This window comes from Arachis stenosperma, chromosome 7, assembly GCF_014773155.1.
Source record: "Arachis stenosperma cultivar V10309 chromosome 7, arast.V10309.gnm1.PFL2, whole genome shotgun sequence".
In the NCBI taxonomy this organism is placed as follows: domain Eukaryota; kingdom Viridiplantae; phylum Streptophyta; class Magnoliopsida; order Fabales; family Fabaceae; genus Arachis; species Arachis stenosperma.
The window spans coordinates 6,989,605-7,010,334 of NC_080383.1; the positions used below are offsets into that span (position 1 = coordinate 6,989,605).

Below are 20,730 nucleotides of genomic sequence, written 5' to 3' on the forward strand. Positions count from 1 at the left end.
AGCGTTTTAGGCTTTTAGCTGAATTCATAGCTACCACAGCACTCTTTCACTCACTCAACTCATTTTCCAAAAACCAAAAATTAACCTGTCCCTTCGTTTTCCCAAACAGAGTCGCGCCAGCGTTACTGAGATGGCTTAACTGTACTACACACTAAACCGGTATATATAGCGTTTTAGGCTTTTAGCTGAATTCATAGCTACCACAGCACTCTTTCACTCACTCAACTCATTTTCCAAAAACCAAAAATTAACACCTGTCCCTTCGTTTTCCCAAACAGAGTAACCACCACAATGGGCGAGGAGGTACACAACTACACACTCTTTTTTTCTTTTTTAAATTCTGTGAAATAATGAATAATTGATTTTGTTGTGTTGTAATTTTGATCCATGTTACGTTTTGTTGCAGAAGAAGAAAGGCGAGGGAGGAGAAAACAATGTGGTGTTGAAGGTGGATTGCAGCTGCGATGGCTGCGCTACCAAGATCAGACGCTGCCTCCGCTCTTACCCTGGCGTCGAGAACGTCAAGGCGGAGAGCGACACTGGCAAGATAACTGTCACCGGAAAAGTTTCAGATCCCGCCAAAATGAAGGAGAAGCTTGAGGAGAAGCTCAGCAAGAAGGTGCTTCTTATCTCTCCTCAGATCAAGAAGGACAAAAATAACAAAAATGGCGACCATAATAATAAGGAGAACAAAAGCGACGGCGATAATAAGGAGAAGAAATCCAAAGAGAAAGAGAAAGAGAAAGAGGTTGGTTTCCGTTTTGAATTTTTCATTCACAGTCAGTAACAGTAATGGTCCCCCTGCTACCACATGTCTACCATTATTTCTCAACCTTCCCTTCCCGTTTTTGCCAGCCTGTCATTTTTCTTTTTCATTTTCTTAATTCAATTCAATTGAAATTGATTATTATATTGTAACAGACTCCGGTAATGACGACGGCGGTTCTGAAGGTGGCACTTCACTGCCAGGGATGCGTCGACAAAATCCGGAAAACTGTCTCCAAAACCAAAGGTATATCTATATATATATATATATATATATATATATAATATATTATATATATATATTATATATATTACACACTATTACTAATTAATTAATTAATGGAGTAATTAGGGTTGATGAATGATGATGTAATTTGAAATCGTAGGAGTGAATGAAATGGAGATAAACAAAGAGAAAGATACGGTGACAGTGCAGGGGACCATGGACGTGAAGGCTCTGGCTGCGAATCTAACGGAGAAGCTCAAGAGGAAGGTGGAGGTGGTCCCACCTAAGAAACCAGACAACAAGGAGAACAATGGTGGTGGTGATGGCAAGAAGAACAAGGGAGGCGGTGGTGGTGGTAATAATAATAATGAAGAAATGGTGATGATGGAGCAGAATAGAATGGAGTATATGGCAGCTCCACATGTTCTATTTCCATCTGCATATGGATATGGATATGCTCCTGTTATGCATCCACATCATCCTGGCGGTTACAGCTATATGCCTGGGTATACGTACCCGGAGCAGTTTCACTTGCATGCACCACCACCACCACCTCAGATCTTCAGTGATGAGAACCCACATGCTTGCTCTCTCATGTGATCATCCTCATCATCATCATGGTTATCATCATGCTCTTTAGGGATACCCAATAGGGACACTCTATTTTCCTTTTCCACGGAAGCTTTTTTTTTTAATGCTTGTGACTTGTGATTAAAAGTAACTAATACTCCAAATCAGGATTTGTTATTAGCTATAATGCCATTGTAAATGACAAAAAAAATTGGAATCTCTCTTCCTCTCTCCCCACTTTCACAGCTGTTTAATTTGTTAAGACAATGTAAATTGGTTAAAAAAATATATATTATATGTGGAATCAAATCAATGTATGTCTTGCAAGTTGCAACACGAAGGTTCTACCAGTGTTCATCATGCTCCGATAAATTAAGACAAACAACAATAATATTCAAAATATGTATAGACAAAAAAGGGTTATAGATAGAAAAACTTTTAATTAGTAGTGAACTGTTATGTTTGTGCTGGATGGGAATTAGCTGTAGACAGTAAAATAGAGTTCAAACTTAATAATTTGGGCATGGCATGTGGCAATGGTGCATGTCCTTGTTAGGTGTCCTATGCACCAAGGAATAGGTTTGTTGGTGTTGGTGGTGGTGTTACTATGCAGTGGTGAACACAGGTGAGGCACATTTATAGGGTCATTCCTACAAGTTTCTTGGTTGTCCTTGCTACTTAGCTTTCACAATTTGTCCTATACCATCATCCTTTGGGGCCAGGGGCCAGGGGCCACTACCCTGAAGCCAGGTTCGTTAGTGGATTTTAAAACTGTCCTTTACTCCCTTCCCTTACGCCTCTCTCTCTATTTTACATATCATTCATATTTGTCCCTATTCTATCTTTTCTTTTCACTGCTTTTCTACCTATATTTTCTTCCAATTTGGATCTTTTCCTATTGCTTTCTAAATGCCCCCACCAACACGCTACTTTGATTTTCATTCATTCATGTGCCTTGGACTATGCTGCGAACACAATTAATTCCATTAATTAATTATTTGCTAGTATAAAATGACTTCCATAGATTTTGACTCACACACTACTACTAAGATACTCTAAGATCTTAGGATCAAAATCTTTTAAAGTGAATTAGTAAAGTGAAAAATTGAGAAGTTAATAACTCTTAAATTAAAATAGTGAGATATACATTTTATGAAAATTATAAAATTAATGATGAATAATTTTTTATTTTATCACTTTTACTAACTTTTTCACTTTAAAGATACAAATTTAAGATTTTAAATCATTCGAGTAAAAAAACTTTCTATGAGAATTCTATTTTTTTAGTCCAAAGAGCAATTTTATTTGTAAATTTATTTTTAATTCTTGTAAATCGAACACATTCTAATTATTTTCTTAATACAAATTAAAAATAAAAAAATGAACACTTTCAAATAATGAGAAGGACTAAAATTTTATAATTTTTAGTCAATATACTATACCTAGTAAATCATTGACTTATATGTTTTAATTAAAATAAAAAGTTTCTACTTTAATAAAAAAAAAAAAAAGATATTCCGTCCTCAATTAATTAATCTATTTATACATGACCCCATCACTCAAGCAATGAATTTGAAGACATGTGAAGTTTGTTCATAAAATTCTCTAGCAAGGTAACATTTCCAATGTGTAAAATATTTACAGCGCATAGCGCACATAAATAAAGCAGGGTAGGACAAGAAGAAAGACACGGGTGGCATTCAAAAAATTGACAGAAATTCATAGACATGATCATTATGATTCCTTGATTTATGAATGAGATGAACAAAATTTTCCCCTTTTTTTCTTCCTTTTAACATGAATAATGATATGATTTTATTCTTAGCCACTATTGTAGGGGTGGTATCATTATATTTTTTTCAGAATTATTTTAGTAAAGATGCAAATCAGTAAATGTACCAAAACTTTAACTTCTAAGTATGGCCAAACACGCTCCATATAATAGCAACCATGTATTATCACTAATGAAAATATATAATCAAGTAATTGAGTGTAATGTTTATGAATGACTCGTGAATTCTCTTCACCATTTAACCTACCTTTTGGTTTATTTTGAAACAAGTGAAAGTTGAGTTACATCAATTTTTTAAAAGATGACTACTTAATAAAATATATTCATGTGAAAATAATAATTAGTATATTAAACAATTTAGTCAAATATATAAATATATTTATAATTCTTAATGATCATATTTTCACATAAAATTGTCTTAATATAAATAGTCAAAATTTTAAGTATACAATTTTGTTTTGAGTTACATGAGCTATTCACCTTGTAATAACCAAATTGGTTGCATGTGCTACACATATACATAACCCTAATTAGTACCAACGTGAGGGTTCATGATGAATCATATTGGTTTTATGCATGGAATATATATGTCTTTGTGCTATATGATATGATGATGCTAATAAGCTTAGCTTGACCATCATATCCCCCCTCCTTTTGATTTTTGTCTACCTTTGTGTGGAAAGACACAAGAACCTTCATTCATAGATATTGGGGAAAAAATTTCATCAACAAGAGCAACACAATAATTATATTACACTTTCCAAAAGTCTATTTATCCATACTTATATATGTTAATCACCAGATTAGAAAAAGGGAAAGGGAAAAAAAAGTAACTACGTTTTCTCTTTAATATTTTATTATGAGAGAAACACTTAGATAAATACGTTTAAAATGTCTTTTTTTTAAAATATTTTTTAATAATTAAAATTTAATATATATAATCAACTAAATTGTATTATTTTTGTCAAAATCAGGCCAGATAAATTAATTTAACCGAAAAAATGATAAATCAAATCTTGAACTGATCTAAATTAATATATTTTTTTATAAAAATTATTATAATATTCTTATTATAAAAACTGACTAAAATACTCCTATTATATATTAATTTTGAAAATTCTAAAAATTCTAGCCTTTACTTTTCATATATATATATATATATATATATATATATATATATATATATATTTTATTTATTTTTTATAATAAGAATATTGTAATCATTTTCTATAGAAAAATATATTAATTTAGATAAATTCAAAATTTAATTTATTAATTTTTTTATTAAACTAATTTGTCTGGTCTAATTTTAATAAAAATAATACTATTTAATTAGTTATATGTATTGAATTTTAATTATTAAAAAATATCTTAAAAAAAATATTTTTGACATCTTTATTTAAGTGGTTCGTTATTATGAATATTGCAGTTCTAACTTTGTGAGTGAGGATTAATAAAGACAACTCTTTAGAACAAAACTAGAATATTCTGATCATTACTTGCTAAATGAAACTTTGAGGGAGGTCAACCGCAAAATCAAACAATAAAATGCTTTTGGCCTTTAATTTGTTAAAAGTATCTTCACAAGCATGCATGCTATGCTTTAATTTCTTTGTATATTTAAAAATAAATAAAATAAAAGGAATGTTCATTTTTTTTCTCTCCTTTCTTTGAGATTCCATGTCCATGTGGTTAAAGTGCGTTATTTATAGACTTTTATTTAACCCTAAGCTCTAAGGCGTGACGAGCATGCAGCCATGTGAGGATAAACAACCATCACATATATATATGATATCTCAGAAGTTCACAATAATTAAGTTAAAAGTGATGAAAAGAAAAAGGTCAAACAAATAAACTTTTAAAAAGGAATTATTGAGATACCCCTTTTTTTCCCCTTAAAGATACAAGTCATTATATTTTTATCATAGGTTTAGAATATACCAAAGGTTTTTTTTTTTCAGTCTCTCTTCTTTTGTGGCCAGTCCTTTTTCCACTTCCTTGATACCAAAATTATTTAGAAGCAATGAAATCAAATAATTATCTAATAAAACTTGAGAGCAATTAAGCCATCACATGTTGAAATTATTATTTGGTAGTAGCAAATAACTATAGTCAAAACAATTTATTCGCAATTATTAGGGAGTTTTATTTGGTAGAAGTAGTACCACATTTTATCAATGTATACATAATTAAACAATATTAATTAATTCAACAAATAATTAGTTTGGTTGCTTAACAATGCGGAGAAATAATGTTAGACATTGATCACAATGATGGCTACCTTGAAGGTAAGAAACGTCACAGAATCACAGAAAACATGGTGGTGGAGCATTAAATAGTACTAACATCAAGAAAATAAATAAGTAAAATGCACTGTTTTTTCTTTTTATTTTTGACAATGAAGTGAACTTTATTCATGGTTGAATTTCTCCCTAAGGGGGCCACACACTTTAAAGGGTGTGAAACTGAAACTACTAAATATTCCTCTTCACTTGTAAACGTGTAATTTATAAAATTTTGAGAAAAAGATCAATAGGACCTAATTTTATAATTCAAAGATACATACATTTTTTATTAATTAAAAATATAAAAAAAATTCAGTTCTTAAAATATGAAACATTTAAATTTATTCAAAAGAGTTATTTGTTTTTATATATTTTGGAGGAAAAAATTTAAATATTTTATATTTTAAAAAATAGAAAATATTTTTATATTTTTAATTAACCAAAAATTTTATGTATTTTTAAATTATAAAATCAGAGACTTATTTATAGTTTTTTTTTATTTTAGAAAAAAATGATTGCGGAATTTTGGATACTCTAAAGTTTGAATTTCACTTTAGAGAGTAAAGTGTGATCTCTCACCATTTATTTCATATGTGAGACTAATCCGTCGCGGTACTAAGCTCCATTTAAGGGTTTGCCGCTGGCCAATGAGTTGCTGCATGCACAAGGCGGGATTCGAACCCCCGATACTTGCTTAAGCGGACTAGTGAGCTAACCACTAGACCAACCCAACTTGGTTAGAAGATCATACTTTATTCTCTAAAATAAAACTTAAACTTTAGAGGATCCAAATTCACAAGGATTTGTTCATATATCTGATGCCGTGTTGGCAAACCAATGTTCATTGTGTTAGCAAATGAAATAGAAATTCGTTTTTTTTATTATTATTATTAGAAAATTTATCTACTTGACCTTATTTATTTGCACTTAACACACATATGATCAAGTTAATTTTTCTTATTGAGAGGAGCTTGTAAACTTTTATCTCTTGTCCTTTCTTTTGTGCACAAAGAAAAAAAGCCAAAAAATCCGAAACCTTTTTGCTTTTGCTTTTAACTGCTTCGCCAGTAACAATAGTAATTCATCACAGACAATATTAACTGAAGTTGAAGCCTTTTTATAAATGTGGTGGCAGCAAGCAAATCAATAATGGTAGGGAGGACAATTATGCTAAATATACTAAAATTAGTTATTAATATAGAATATATATTAAAATATAAAATATATATTAAAAATTAATTAAATTATGCATATATAATGATTAATTTTACCGTACGAATAATATTTTTGATAACTAGAAATAAAACTACGTTCTAATAAAAATCTTGAACTTAGTCTGCAATAGAGCTGGCCTTATAAAAAAAAGTGTAGTTCAATTTAAACTTTTTATTTATTAACATATGTTTTAGGAATATAAGTTATGCCAAAATTTTAAATAAGTCAGATTTAGATATCTAAATAAGTTTTTAATGTGATTCAAACTGAATAACTACAATATAGATCTAATTTGTTTCTATCCTTATCTATAGCCTAAATTGTTTCTTCTATTTATTTTATTCAAAATTTCATAGTGAATAGTGATTGATGAAGAAACATAATTGATGGCTGAATATGACAATTGTCGAAAAGAATCATTGCTTAATTTTCCTTATCTTCTTTAACAATAAAAGAATCTCAATGGTCGATATAATAGCTACAATTAACATAAATAATTGAAACTTAAGACAACTATGGAATTAAGCAACTTGCAGTACGGGTTGTGTATTCAATCAATGTGTGAAAAAAAAATCCTGTCCAATCTATTATGTTGAAACCGTGTAATATCCAAAGTTTAATGTCACCTTTCTTTTGCATAACATCATTGGAGTCTACTATTATACATTGATTTTAAGTCAAAAACACTTTGAGAGGAGCCAATAATTTTTTAAACCAAATTGAAAGATAGAAATAAAAAACATTTATGAAGATGGTCCCAGTTCCAAAAGTATCTACTTACACTTCCTTAATTATTATATAAATTAGAAAATAAAATCTTTTAAAATACTACTATCTTCCATAAAGAGAAGTTAATGTCACTTAAATAAATAGAAAAGAGGTACAATAAATTTTGTCAAACTGTACAATGATTTTTGTCAAATTTGAGAGGAAATCAATATAAATCGTCATTTAAAAAAAATAATTTCAGAGGCAGGAAGGGATAAAATAGAATGCTCATCCTTTAATTTGGAAGTTAAAAATTTCCATGCTAAGTATACCTACCTATCACCACTAATTTCAAGCTCTCTTGATTTTCCCTTAGAAAAGTCCAAGAGACAGTGGTCATGGTCAGTCTTGGCTGGCTCTTTGAATATTATATCAATAGCAACCTTACAAATACATCATTTTCCCTCTCACTTCTTAATTCTTGATAAGTCTGGTCAACTCTATGATTTTTGTCTCTAACATATTTTCATGAAAGACTCTAAAACTATAGAGTTGTGCAGGATAAGCACTGTAAAGTGTAAACACTGAAACTTTGTATGATGGACCTGTTATGATATATATATTTTTTTCCATTGTAGGTATCATTACCTATTTTTGTTTGGACATAAAATTTCTGTTACTAATGCAGCTACTACAGTATATGCATGCCAAATGAAAGTGGCAGCCCAAAATACAGAACTAAGTGACAAAAATGACAGCATCTAGTACACGTTATTCTGATTTACATTTACTATCAATATAACAGAAGATAGGTGTATTTGTATATTGCAAAGATGTTCTTAGTACAAGAATCACTCCATTTCTATATTATCATTGGAATACAAAAACATTCTAATATATTTATAGATATACAAAAGACATTTTATGAATGGCTAGGAGAAGAATCGTTACCATCATCTTCATCTATGAGTTTAACACCATTGTTTTTAAGGGCATTAACAATAGCCCAAACCTTGGTTTGGCTCTTAAATCCCTTCTTCTCTATTTCCTTAGTTACATTGACATGAATTCCTCTTCCTTGTCCATCCTTAAGTCCCTCAACTTTGAGCCGCATGGCCAATACCTCCCCAACGACAGCAGCTGCTTTCGCATTGCAGGACCGGCCACACTCAAGCGACTGTTTAATGGAGTGCTCCGCCGTGGAGGAGGTTGCTACAATATGACCATGGTTTCTATCCACCACGTTTGCCGTAATGTGTTTCAAGGATATGAATATTCTCAGCACATACCGCTTCAAAACAGTCATTCTTCAGTTATCTAATGGCAGATAGAAAATTAAGCACACAGATTAGTTTAAACAAAAATGAAAGGGATGACTAAAAGCAATGCCACACACAATGAAAGGAAAAACCAATGTCTTGGTTACAAACAGGTCATTAACATTCTTGATTGCAAATTAATTATTAGGAGTAATAAACATGAAGGATACACCACTAAGTCTGAAATTATACATAAAAGCAACATTTATACATAACGAAATGAAATGTCTCAAGTGTATAACAACATTGACACACTAAAATTTAAAACCATGAAGAGTAGTACAATGAGCGTGACATAGCAGAGAAAATGTATCAAACTATGGAAATCTCAAATATGAATATAACATTTCACCTAGCTTATGAACATTACCAAAATAGGTAAACAAGGAATCAACCTTCAATCCACTTATTCAATTACATTGAAAAAACCCATGAACATATTCAAACAACAAAACTAGAAATCAAGAGATCAAGGAATGATAAGAGTAAGGAACCATTAGTTTAAGCAGCAACCATGAGTTCACTAAAACAATACTCCACACAATAAACCAAGGTTCTGAAAACCGAGCCAATTATCGAACCGTTCTAGTCATTAATTCACTGATTTATTGATTTAACCAGTTCAATTGTGATCCAACTAAAAAAACCATTATAATAAATAAATTATAAATAAATATCCTAAAACATAATTTTAGTCTAATATAAATCTTAAGATGTCTTCTAAATTTAAAACATTACACAAATGTCATCAACCAAAGTCTTGTGAATTTATTTAAATACAAACTCAAAATTGAAACACAAACAAAATAGCAGCAATTCAGTCTCCAGCAGCACATCACTAAGCAAAGAATCACAAAACACAAAACATCAGCACAACAACAGCACAGCACAGCAGAACAATCTGAGCACAATTAAGCCCAAAGCATAGTTTTAATTGACTTAATTAAACACAAAAATGCTCAGCAGTGAACAACAGAGAGCCAAAAAACACAGCACAGCAGCGAAGAAGACACAAACCAGAGTACAACACAGCATAGCAGTAGTGAGCAGAGCCATTCAATAATCAATATAATTTGATAATTTATGAACTAAAAAACAAACACGAACAGCAGGCACTAGTAGTGAGCTATGTGATACAAGTATTCCTTTTGGCAATGAGCACAAAATTTATCATCAAGAAACTTTAACAAAATTTAACAACAGAAAAAAATAAAAGCATGTACAAACCAGTAACAATTTATCGGTATCAATTTATCATCAATCAGTAGGAGGATTGGAGTTGGGGGAATGGAAGGGCCTTCGAGCACGACGAAACAGGAGGATTGAAGAACGACTACGACGAACCAGGCGGCGACAGTGCGACCAACGGCGGCGCGATGGAGGCTAGGGTTGTGTTTTGGGGAGAAATAATGAGAGTATGTATGAGAGGGGGAAAAGGGCTTCAGGTCACTCAGGACGACAATGCGCGACGACAAGGAGTGGTGGCGGTGGCTGCGATTTCCACGGCTGACTTCGCGACGGAAACGGCTGCGCGAATCTCCAAGCTGGCTCCACGAACTTGCGACGGTGAGTGACTTCGACGGAGGTATTGCGACGGCGGCGGTGGCTGGACGGAGGTTGCGCCGGAAGGTCGAGGTGAGAGTGGAGGGCTGTAGGGTGGAGGCTCGAGAGTGGTGTCTGAGTGAACTGAAGACTGAAGGCTACGGTTCGTTTCTGATCTGTGGAAAAAACGCAGCGTTTTTTTGGCAAAAATTTAAAAAACCGGTCAGGTCACGGTTCGGTTCGACTGACCGGTTCGGCGGTTCAACTTTGGTTCTTGAATTTGACGGTTTTGCCTTATGTCCGAACTAGGAGTGTTCATGGGTCGGGTAAAACCGGATTTGATGCGACCCAGACCCGACCCAAAATATATACCAGCCCTATTTGTTAGGTTCGAACCCGGTCCTAAACCCGATGAAACCTACACACTTTTGAGCCACGATTATACCGGGTAAAAACCGGGCCGTTAACATTACATTATCTTGATATCTTCTAGTAAGCTAGCATGTGAAAATATCCAAATTTCCAAGATTCTAACCATTATTTAACATGTTAAAATTCACTTAGAAAAATATAACAAGAACTAACATTTCTCTAAAATTAAAATATAACCACAATTAATACTAATATTGTCTAATAACAACAAATATTTAAATCAATACAAATAACACAATATTATGCATTAGTCTAAAATTTTATACATTTTAAACATAAAACATTAACTTATAGCCTTATAATGACTAGTAACACAAAATATTAAGGTTTACAATACTTAAATTCCACATAAGAATAGTCATCATCCATCACTAATAACACAAAATATTAATTTTGTATGATGACCAGGCCACCGGGCCAGGTTCAGACGTCCCAAACTATGGGTTGGACCTGAGCCGAAATAATGACCGGGTCGAGCCATGCACACCCCTAGTCCGAACTGTGTTTGTCTAAGAATCACCAGCACTTCAAAGGGATGGAACAAGTGAAAGCTTTGCATGTTCCAACACAAAATCCATCACAATCACACCAAGTGAACATAGAGAAAAATACACACTAGAATGCTCCGGTTGGCATAGCCTATATATCAAGCAAAATATAAGGGAGAAATTGAGGTGTAATTTTAAAAGCTATATGTTTCTACATGTTCCAACAATAAAAAGCTATATAATATTTATTCTTCAGAGTTTACACAACAAGTAGAAGAGTCCTTGATAGGTGCTATAAAGAAGAAATTGAGGTGTAATTTTAAGGAACTCTTCTGGTACATATATTGAGCCCAAGAAGAGAGGAAAAACCAGTTGAAAGGTATTGTAACTACTGGTCCGGTCACAGTTGGAAGGAACTTTAAATAAGGCCAAGTGTAGGTCACTTTAGGAACAACCAGTGCAGTTTTCACTGCAACTTGTTCAACATGTAACTGACCATTGCCTATTACCTTAATTATGAGTCCATCAACACCAATTTTAGGTGTAGACACAAGCCTCAAATCATCTAAAGCATAGACATCTTGTGGTTCATTACTTTCTTCATGCACATAGGAGTCTCCCTGACCCTGAGTGTTGGAAACTGGATTAGTACTGATATCTGGTTCATTATTGAATGGTGATTCTGGTGCTACACCTACAGCAACTTCAGCACCATCATTATTATCATTAGCCATATGATCACACCTCAACTTGAATGTGCTTTTTCTGTAGAAGTGGACCACTTCTATCATCGTTGGTCGATTGCGTTTATCTCTCTCTGTGCATCTCAATGCCAACGAAAGCAACGCGGTTACTTGCTTTTCCAACACTGCTGAATTGGGAAATGAAGCTGCAAGGTATGAATCAACAATCTTGTCAATTTTGTTTGTTTCATCATCCCAGACAGATCTAACCCAACTCACTATATGTTCATTGCCATCAACTAACACTCTTTTTCTGGTTATTAGCTCAAGCAACACTACTCCATAGCTATATACGTCAAAAGTTCTGCTTGGCTCTGTTGCATATGCACACTCTGCAAGAATGGATGATGCAACCATGTTAGGAAGATATTATTTTACATTAACTATTCTTTCAAGCTGTAACAAACTAAAAGTATCCCTACATTATAGCAAGCATTAGGCAGTGTTGGCAGCATGGCATACAAATAGATAGTAGGTGTAGAAAAAGGTTTAGTTACCTGGTGCCATATAGCCAGCAGTACCAGCTATACGTGCTGAAAGCTTTTGCCAAGGGAAATCAGAATGAGTATAAGAATCCTCAGCTAGGTTCCTGATGTTGGCAGTACCAAAATCTGAAATATGAGGCTCCATCTCAGCATCAAGGAGTATATTCTGTGGTTTGATGTCTCGGTGCACTATCGGCGGATCGCAATCATAATGCAGGTATTTTAGTCCCTGTGCAATTCCATGAGCTATCTTAAGCCGAACATTCCAGGCTGGTGATGGAATGTTCCTATGCAAAATATCATGAAGGCTTCCCTTTTCCATGTAGCGAGTAAATATTAAACCATAGTCCTTAGCCACGCTGTACCCCAGGATACTTACCAAATTTATGTGCTTAATCATATAGAGGGTTTCAACTTCTCTTTTCATGATTTCTAAGCGCTTGTTGTCCTGTCCTCTAAATACAATTTTCTTTACAGCAAGAGCTAGACCTTGATGCTGGACTTTATAAACTATTGCATGGGCTCCTCTGCCAACAATACAACCATCATCTACTTTGATCATATCATCCTTGACCATGCCACCATAAAAGGGTAAACCCAAGTGAATATCTTCTTCATGTGAAAGCATTGAATCAGAGGCATTTAACCGGCGAACAACTAGTGCTATCAGTATGCCAGAAACCAATATTGTGGAACCAAGTTCTATCATCACCATTGCACTTATACTGATACCTAAATGATAATTTGATTTGTAGACACATGGCTTCAAGTAACTAGCTTTGGTGCGATTTGAGCTATGAGAAGCTGAAAAACTGACACAGAGATAGGGATTGCCCAAGAATGAAGACGGCGAGGAATTTAAGAAATTCATCAGAGTTTCTGGTACAGGACCATGCAAGAAATTGTATGAAACATTCAAGTTGTTCAACGAAAGTTCACCAAGAACATCCATGCTTCCTGTCAAATTGTTTGAGGATAAATCCAGACTGGACAGTACATTTAGCTTCCCAATTTCAAAGGGAATTTCACCTGTCAATCCATTAGCACTCAGATTCAATCCATAGATCAGATTCTTCAACTTTCCTAATGATGGAGGAATTTTTCCTCCAAACAAATTTCCACCAAGCTGTAAATCATGGAGCTTGTTAAATTCTGAAAGAAAAGTTGGGATACCCCCTGTAAAACGATTCTCTCTTAAAATCAATGTTGTTAAACCCGTCCAACTCCGCAAACTTGATGGGAATGATCCATTGAGGGAATTGAATCCAACATCAAAACTATCCATTTTAGTACAATTTGACAGCTGATTTGGCAAAGCACCTTCCAAGCTGTTATGTGCAAGATTCAAAACCTCAAGATTCAGAAGCTTTCCAAGCTGTGATGGTATGAGGCCAGTAAATTTGTTCATTGACAAATTTATTTCTATAAGATTAGTGCACTTCTCCAAACTTGATGGTATAGTTCCACCAATTCTGTTCCTGCTCATGTCCATAATCTTGAGGTTCAGGTTACTCGCGAACTCAGGAAGAGAGCCGGTTAAATGGTTGTCACTGAGAATTAACATGCTTAGAGTTTCACATCTTCCTACCTCAGAAGGTATGCTACCTTGAAGTTTATTAGATCCCATGTTCAGCACACGTAATTGTTTTCCAAGGCAGAGATTGGGGGGGATATTACCAGTGAAATCATTCATTGTAAGGTCCAGCTTCACTAGGCTGCTATTGATTCCCAAGCTTTGAGGTATGAATCCAGATAACTGATTGTCAAACAGTGAGATATTTTTCAGATGCTTGAGATTAACCATCACCAATGGTAGTTCTCCTTCAAGTTTGTTCTCGTTCAAAACCAAATCCTCTAATTTCATGCAATTACCAATGGATGAAGGAATAATACCTGTTAACTTATTACCATGTAGATCCAACCTCAACAGCTCAGTCAAGTTGCCTATGCTGGTTGGGATAGGACCACTGAGATGGTTAGAGTGAAGGTTCACTTCTTGCAGTTGAGGAATCTGAAACAAGGAATCTGGAATCTCACCACTCAACAGATTGAATGACAAGCTCATATACTGCAGATTTTGCAACTTCTTGAAGCTATATGGTATCTGTCCGCTAAAGCTGTTATTAGAAAGGTCTAAGAGCTGAAGCAAACTACAATTACTTAGCTCTGAAGGTACCTTTCCTGAGAAACCATTATTGGCCAACACAAGAGCCTGCAAGTGTTGCAATTGTCTTATCTCGGGTCCAAGTTGACCAAGAATCCCATGGTTATTGAGGTTAAGGGAGAGCACATTGTGCTCATGGTTACACTGGACTCCAACCCATGAGCATGGAATGGAATCAGATGGATTCCAGGTGGAGTTGATAACGGGAGGAACAAAGGTCCAGTGTGACAACAATGACAGCAGAGTTATCCCATCAGAGACAAGAACAGAAGCAGAAGGTAATAATAAGGCAAAGAAGCAAAGAATCAACAAGAGGAGTGTGATGACACTCATAGAGACAAGGTAACAAGCTCAACACAACTAGTTAACTTACAAGAAGAACATAATAAGATGCCTTGTTCTTGCTAGAAAGGAAAACCAAGCAATTAATGAGAATGTTATCTCCCTGGAGTGGTGTAGTTTAAGATTGACTTGGATGAGTTAAAGCAATTAGTAAAGTGAATGAGAATGTTATCTCATCTGACATCATCATGGTGGGGAATAGTGAGATGCCATTGGTAGTAAGTTCCAGCTGAATCAAGATTTTATGCAGTATAGTTGTATTTAAAATTAAAAAAAAATACATTCTCTTCTAACTTTATATATGTTTCCGAACCATATTTATTAAGTGCACTGAATGTACTAAAAAAATGAGTTTTGCTTACAAATGTCCTAGGGGTTCTAGTTAAAATTATTTATTTTGGAAACATGTTATAGTTCTTATACAATAAATGCTTTAAAAAAATTTAAATTTTGTAGTTTTTCAGAGACTTATTAACTAAATCCAAAATATAGTTACACTCTACTTGCTCAAGCTCAATCAAGAATGTAGATATAATAATTAAAAAGATGACAAAATAATTATCATAGTAATTACATGTCAGATCTCAGCAAGAAAGGATACTTTTATTTTATATTTAGCTTTGCCAAGATAGTACCTGTAACTTGTGAGAGATTAAAATGGTAAATTAATCTAATAATCTGTAAGAAAAAAAATATTAGTATTTATATTTTATATTAAGACTAAATGTTTACATGCGTTAATAGAATTTTCTTCCCATGACTCATCGACCATTTACTCCATTGTTACACACAATAACACAAGATGAAGAGTCATTGATAGGTGCTATAAAGCAGGACTTGAGCTGTGATTTCAAGGATTTCTGCTGATACATATACTGAGTCAAACAAGAGAGGAAAAACCAGTTGAAGGGTTGAGTAACTACTGGTCCATTCACAGTTGGAAGGAAGAACAAATAAGGCCAAGTATAGGTTACTTTATGAACAAATAGTGCAGTTACTACTACTTGTTCAGTATATATCTTACCATTGCCTATTAATTTAACTGTGAATCCATCAACAGCAGTTTTAGTTGTAGCCATCACATTCCAATCAACCAAAGAATTTTGAGATTGACTAAAATCTTGCCACCAGCTGAAACCATTAGAATCTTGAGGTTCATTGTCCACATATAATGCAAACTTGTTATGTCTCAGCATTGCAGCCTCACTAGTTTCACCATGCATATAGGAGTCACACTGAGTGTCAGAAAATGGATTAGTACTGAAAAATGGAACACTGTATGGTTGTGGTGCCACATCAACAACATCTTCATTAACCATATCCACATCATCGCAACTCAACTTGAATATCTCTTGCTGATAGAAGCCAACAATGTCTTTCATGGTTGGTCTCTTACGCGGCTTCCTCTCGGTGCATCTTAATGCCAATAAAAGCACCTTAGTGACTTGACATGCTAGTCGTCCTGAACTGGGAAATGCATCAGCAAGATCTGGATCAGCAATCTCCTCAATTTTTCCTGTTTCCAACCAAATAGATCTAACCCAACTCACTAAACCGGTTACCTTTCTTTCCTCCTCAACAACCACTCTCTTTCTGGTTAGTAACTCAAGCAGGACTACCCCATAGCTGTACACATCTGACTTTCTGCTCTGCACTATTACATATGCATTCTCTGTTTCAGGGGACAACACAAGTACACAACCATGTTAGAGAGATACTATGCGTTAGAAAAAACGGAGCGTGCAAGCAAAAGCGCGAAATTACACAATTGACACAAAGAAACACCAAATATTTTACTAAAAAAATATGATATAACAAAGTTATAAAATTGGGTAACCACTCTACCCTAACCAAATATCTAAGAGATACAAAGTGGTAATTGGTGATGCTACTCTACCTAGACTAAATCTCTTTCAAAGAGATCCTAAATGGGTAGCCGCTCTACCCAAACCAAATCCCTGAAACCCAGATACAAAGTGGTAATTTGTGATACATCACCCAAAACCAAGTCTCAATTCCACTCAAAATACCAAATCAAATGGTGTAAATACTCAACCCAAATACAAAGAGAAGATACCAAAAGTATAAAACCAATCTTCTTTCACCAAAAGAGCGAATAATGACTTGGTGCACAAAACAAATGTGAAGACACAACACACAAAGAAAAACCTTACAATTTTCTCTCTAACACTCACTACATTGTTACACCCATTATCATACCAAACCAAACTAACTAAACCACCGATTTATACTAATCCTATGATGGTAAACAAAGAAAATCTCACTTGTTAAACTTATCAACTTACAAGATCTAGTTGATACATATTTGTTGGCAACACCTCATCTTTAACTTTTTCAAAACTTGATTTCATCTACATGCTTCTTTACGTTACATGTATCAAAAGAGAACTTTGCTTTTGTTTCAAAACTCATAAGCTCCAAAGCCACAATCTTTGACCATTTGACTATCTTTCATTTCCACAATCTTGCGGAGATACATCACAATGAAATTGATCCTTTCTTGAAGTTTCATGTTTCTTCTAAACCAAGTTACTTAATCATCAAATTTGATTTTGCTTTCTCACACTATGCAAGTATCGTCACATTAGAGAAGCAGAAAATGCGATTAGCTATGAAATTGGTTTGAAAAATGCAAATTACTTTGAAAAGTACAGGGTGCATCATGATCCTTCTTCTAATCTCAAAACTAAAAAACATCAACATCCAAAACTAAAACTAAAACTTAACACTAAGAAGTTAATCTAGCTTAGGAGAAAGATCTATGTACCTGGTGCGATATAACCAGCAGTGCCTACAACATACGTTGAAAGCTTTTTGCAAGACTGAGATTGACTATAAGAATGTATAGCTAGGTTCCTGTAGAGGGCAGTACCAAAATCAGATATAAGAGGTTCCATGTCATCATTAAGAAGTATATTCTGTGGCTTTATGTCTCGATGCACTATGGGTGTGGTGTGGTCATGATGCAGATATTTTAGTCCATGTGCAATTCCAACAGCGATGTTAAGCCGTATATTCCAACATAAGGGTAGTGGGGGATGTTTCCCATGCAAAATGTCATGGAGGCTTCCATTCTTCATGTACTTATATAAGACTAAACCATAGTTCTCTCCTATCCAGTAGTCTGCACAAGAGACCAAGTTTCTATGCTTGATCCCTTCCAGCACTTCAATTTCTTTCCGCATAATATGTAAATACTTCCTCTTGTTCCTTTCAAATGCAATCTTCTTTACCGCAAAAGTCGTATCACCCAGTTGAGCTCTATAAACAATCCCATGAGCTCCTCTGCCAATAATGTACTGATCATTTAGGTTATCTGTAGCCTTCATCACTATGTCGTGAAGGGAAGCTGACTGGTTTTCAGTGAAGAACTTAATAACAGACAACCATTTTTCACCATAGACATCATTCTTCATTTCTTTCTTGCGGAGATACATCAAAAGTAGAGCTACCAGCATAGCTGAAACAAACAGTGAGGATGCAAGTTCTATCATTAAAATTACCAATGCACTGATGCCTTTGTGATCAGTTGATTGATAGGGACATGGCTTCAAATTACTAGTGTTGGTGCAATTCAGGCCACTAGAAGGAGAACAACTGACACATAAATGGGGATTGCCCAAGAAAGAAGATGAAGAGGAATTCAGAAACTTAAAGAGAGATTTCGGAATAGGACCATGCAAGAAATTGTTTGAAATATTGATCTCAATCAATGAAAGTAGTTTATCAAGAACATCTATGTTTCCTGTCAAATTGTTCAGTGATAAGTCCAGACTTTGCAGTTCTTGTACATGCCCAAGTTCTAAAGGAATCACACCTGTCAATCCATTGCAACTCAAATTCAACCCATAGAACAGATTCTGCAGTTTTCCCAATGATGGAGGAATTGTTCCTCCAATCAAATTTCCACCAAGTTGTAGTTCACGAAGCTTGCTAAGTTCTGAGAAAAAGCTCGGGATACCACCTGTAAAATGATTCTCTCTTAAAATCAATGTGGTTATCCCTGTCCAGTTCCTCAGACTTGATGGGAAGGAACCGTTTAGGGAGTTGAATCCAACATCAAAATGATCCATTTTAGTACAATTTGACAGCTGTGGTGGCAAAGGTCCTTCCAAATTGTTGTGTGAAAGATCCAAAATCGTAAGATTCACAAGCTTTCCAAGTGCAGATGGTATGAGCCCAGTAAACTTGTTCAGTGACATGTTAATTGCAGCAAGATTTGTACAATTTTCTAGACTTGGTGGAATTGGTCCACTGATGTTGTTCTTGCTTATGTGTAAGTATTTGAGGTTCATATTACTCTCAAAAACAGGAAGAGACCCAATGAAATTATTTTCACTGAGAATCAGCATACTCAGACTTGTACACCTTCCTACATCAGAAGGTATGTTACCTTGAAGTCGATTAGATCCCATGTTCAGCACTTGTAACTTCTTTCGAAAGCAAAGACTTGGTGGAAGATTACCAGTGAACTTATTATTTGTAAAGTCCAGTTTCACTATGCTGCTATTGATTCCCAAGTCTTGAGGAATGACTCCTGAGAACTGGTTGTCAAACAAAGACATAGTCTTTAGATTCTTGAGCTTTGCCATCTCCAAAGATAGTTCCCCACTCAATCTGTTCTCATTCAGAAACAATTCCTCTAGTTTACTGCAATTACCAATGGATGAAGGAATCGTACCTGACAACTGATTACCATGTAAGTGTAACCTTAACAGCTCAGTCAAGTTCCCAATACTGGATGGTATAGGACCACTGAGATGGTTATTGTGAAGGTTCATTTCTTCAAGCTGACGAATTTGAAACAAGGAATCGGGAATCGTACCACCCAATAGATTAGACGACAAATTCATGCTGCGTAAGCTTTGCAATTTCTTGAAGATATTTGGTATCAGTCCGCTAAAGCTGTTATTAGAAAGGTCTAAGACCTGAAGCAAAGTACAGTTACTTAGCTTTGAAGGTACCTCTCCTAAGAAACCATTATTCGACAACACAAGGGTCTGCAAGCGATATAATTGTCCTATTTCTGGTCCAAGTTGACCTTGAATCCCAAGATCACTGAGATTAAGGGAGATCACATTATAGGCATGGTTGCATTGGACTCCAATCCACGAGCACGGAACCGAATCAGAGCCCTTCCACGTGGAGTTTATGATGGGTGGAACAAAGGTCCAATGAGTCAAGAGTGAAAGGAGAGTGACACCGTCAGAGGCAAGAGCAGAAGCATCATACAAGGAGGTAGAGAAGCAAAGAATAAAGAAGAGTGTGACACTACTCATACGCATAGTGACAAAAGGCATACAAGGTAAGTAAGTAGCAGTTAACAAAAATGGTAGGACAAAGTATTAAGTGTTTGGAATGAATGAGATTTTTTTGTGCTTGGAGTTGACGAGTCTGAATTTCACTTGAGTGAACGCGGTTGGGGGATACACGGTTTAGGTAAGCTGTGCAATTGTGGAAGAATTTCTTCGAAAGTGCGGGGGAGGTGCTCTATTCATTTAAATGTCGTTTTATCATTTGACATTTATTGCAGTTTGTTATTTAAATCTTTTGGTTTATGTATAAATGATCAAAAATGATATTTTACTACCATTGAAGTTTATGTATAGAGATATTTTACATGTAACCCAAGT

General features: G+C 34.7%; 4 protein-coding genes across 5 annotated transcripts; 1 reads left to right on the forward strand and 3 right to left on the reverse strand.

Annotated features, from left to right (window-relative positions):
- Positions 1-112: 112 nt before the first annotated feature.
- LOC130941945 (heavy metal-associated isoprenylated plant protein 3-like) lies at positions 113-1,780 on the forward strand. The gene is made up of 4 exons (XM_057870586.1): positions 113-303; positions 407-748; positions 922-1,012; positions 1,152-1,780. The coding sequence occupies exons 1-4, from the start codon at positions 292-294 to the stop codon at positions 1,589-1,591; spliced, it is 885 nt and encodes a 294-aa protein (XP_057726569.1). The 5' UTR covers positions 113-291; the 3' UTR covers positions 1,592-1,780.
- Positions 1,781-7,967: 6,187 nt separating this feature from the next.
- Positions 7,968-10,587, reverse strand: LOC130941779 (uncharacterized). Of its 2 annotated transcripts, none has more exons than XM_057870368.1 (2): positions 10,108-10,587; positions 7,968-8,878 (listed from the first exon to the last, which is right to left on the reverse strand). In XM_057870368.1, exon 2 carries the CDS (start codon positions 8,865-8,867, stop codon positions 8,484-8,486), a length of 384 nt encoding a protein of 127 aa, XP_057726351.1. In that variant the 5' UTR covers positions 8,868-8,878; positions 10,108-10,587; the 3' UTR covers positions 7,968-8,483. The 2 variants fall into 2 exon arrangements, with proteins under 2 accessions (XP_057726351.1, XP_057726352.1); XM_057870369.1 differs by lacking the exon at positions 10,108-10,587 and adding an exon at positions 9,251-10,084.
- A 505-nt stretch (positions 10,588-11,092) lies between these two features.
- LOC130941388 (leucine-rich repeat receptor-like protein kinase PEPR1) lies at positions 11,093-15,738 on the reverse strand. Its single transcript, XM_057869869.1, has 2 exons — positions 12,583-15,738; positions 11,093-12,417 (listed from the first exon to the last, which is right to left on the reverse strand). The coding sequence occupies exons 1-2, from the start codon at positions 15,065-15,067 to the stop codon at positions 11,588-11,590; spliced, it is 3,315 nt and encodes a 1,104-aa protein (XP_057725852.1). The 5' UTR covers positions 15,068-15,738; the 3' UTR covers positions 11,093-11,587.
- A 17-nt stretch (positions 15,739-15,755) lies between these two features.
- On the reverse strand, positions 15,756-20,456 carry LOC130941387 (receptor-like protein kinase). Its single transcript, XM_057869868.1, has 2 exons — positions 17,865-20,456; positions 15,756-16,748 (listed from the first exon to the last, which is right to left on the reverse strand). The coding sequence occupies exons 1-2, from the start codon at positions 20,395-20,397 to the stop codon at positions 15,838-15,840; spliced, it is 3,444 nt and encodes a 1,147-aa protein (XP_057725851.1). The 5' UTR covers positions 20,398-20,456; the 3' UTR covers positions 15,756-15,837.
- Positions 20,457-20,730: the final 274 nt, after the last annotated feature.

Bases quoted from the DNA above. Each gene is read 5' to 3' on its own strand.
- LOC130941945 (XM_057870586.1), top strand. The intron at 749-921 runs GTTGGTTTCCGT...ATATTGTAACAG, and splicing joins AGAAAGAGAAAGAGAAAGAG to ACTCCGGTAATGACGACGGC. The intron at 1,013-1,151 runs GTATATCTATAT...TTGAAATCGTAG, and splicing joins AACTGTCTCCAAAACCAAAG to GAGTGAATGAAATGGAGATA.
- LOC130941779 (XM_057870368.1), bottom strand. From the start codon at position 8,867: ATGACTGTTTTGAAGCGGTATGTGCTGAGAATATTCATATCCTTGAAA.
- LOC130941388 (XM_057869869.1), bottom strand. From the start codon at position 15,067: ATGAGTGTCATCACACTCCTCTTGTTGATTCTTTGCTTCTTTGCCTTA. The intron at 12,418-12,582 runs GTAACTAAACCT...CCATTCTTGCAG, and splicing joins TGCTGGCTATATGGCACCAG to AGTGTGCATATGCAACAGAG.
- LOC130941387 (XM_057869868.1), bottom strand. From the start codon at position 20,397: ATGCCTTTTGTCACTATGCGTATGAGTAGTGTCACACTCTTCTTTATT. The intron at 16,749-17,864 runs GTACATAGATCT...CCCCTGAAACAG, and splicing joins TGCTGGTTATATCGCACCAG to AGAATGCATATGTAATAGTG.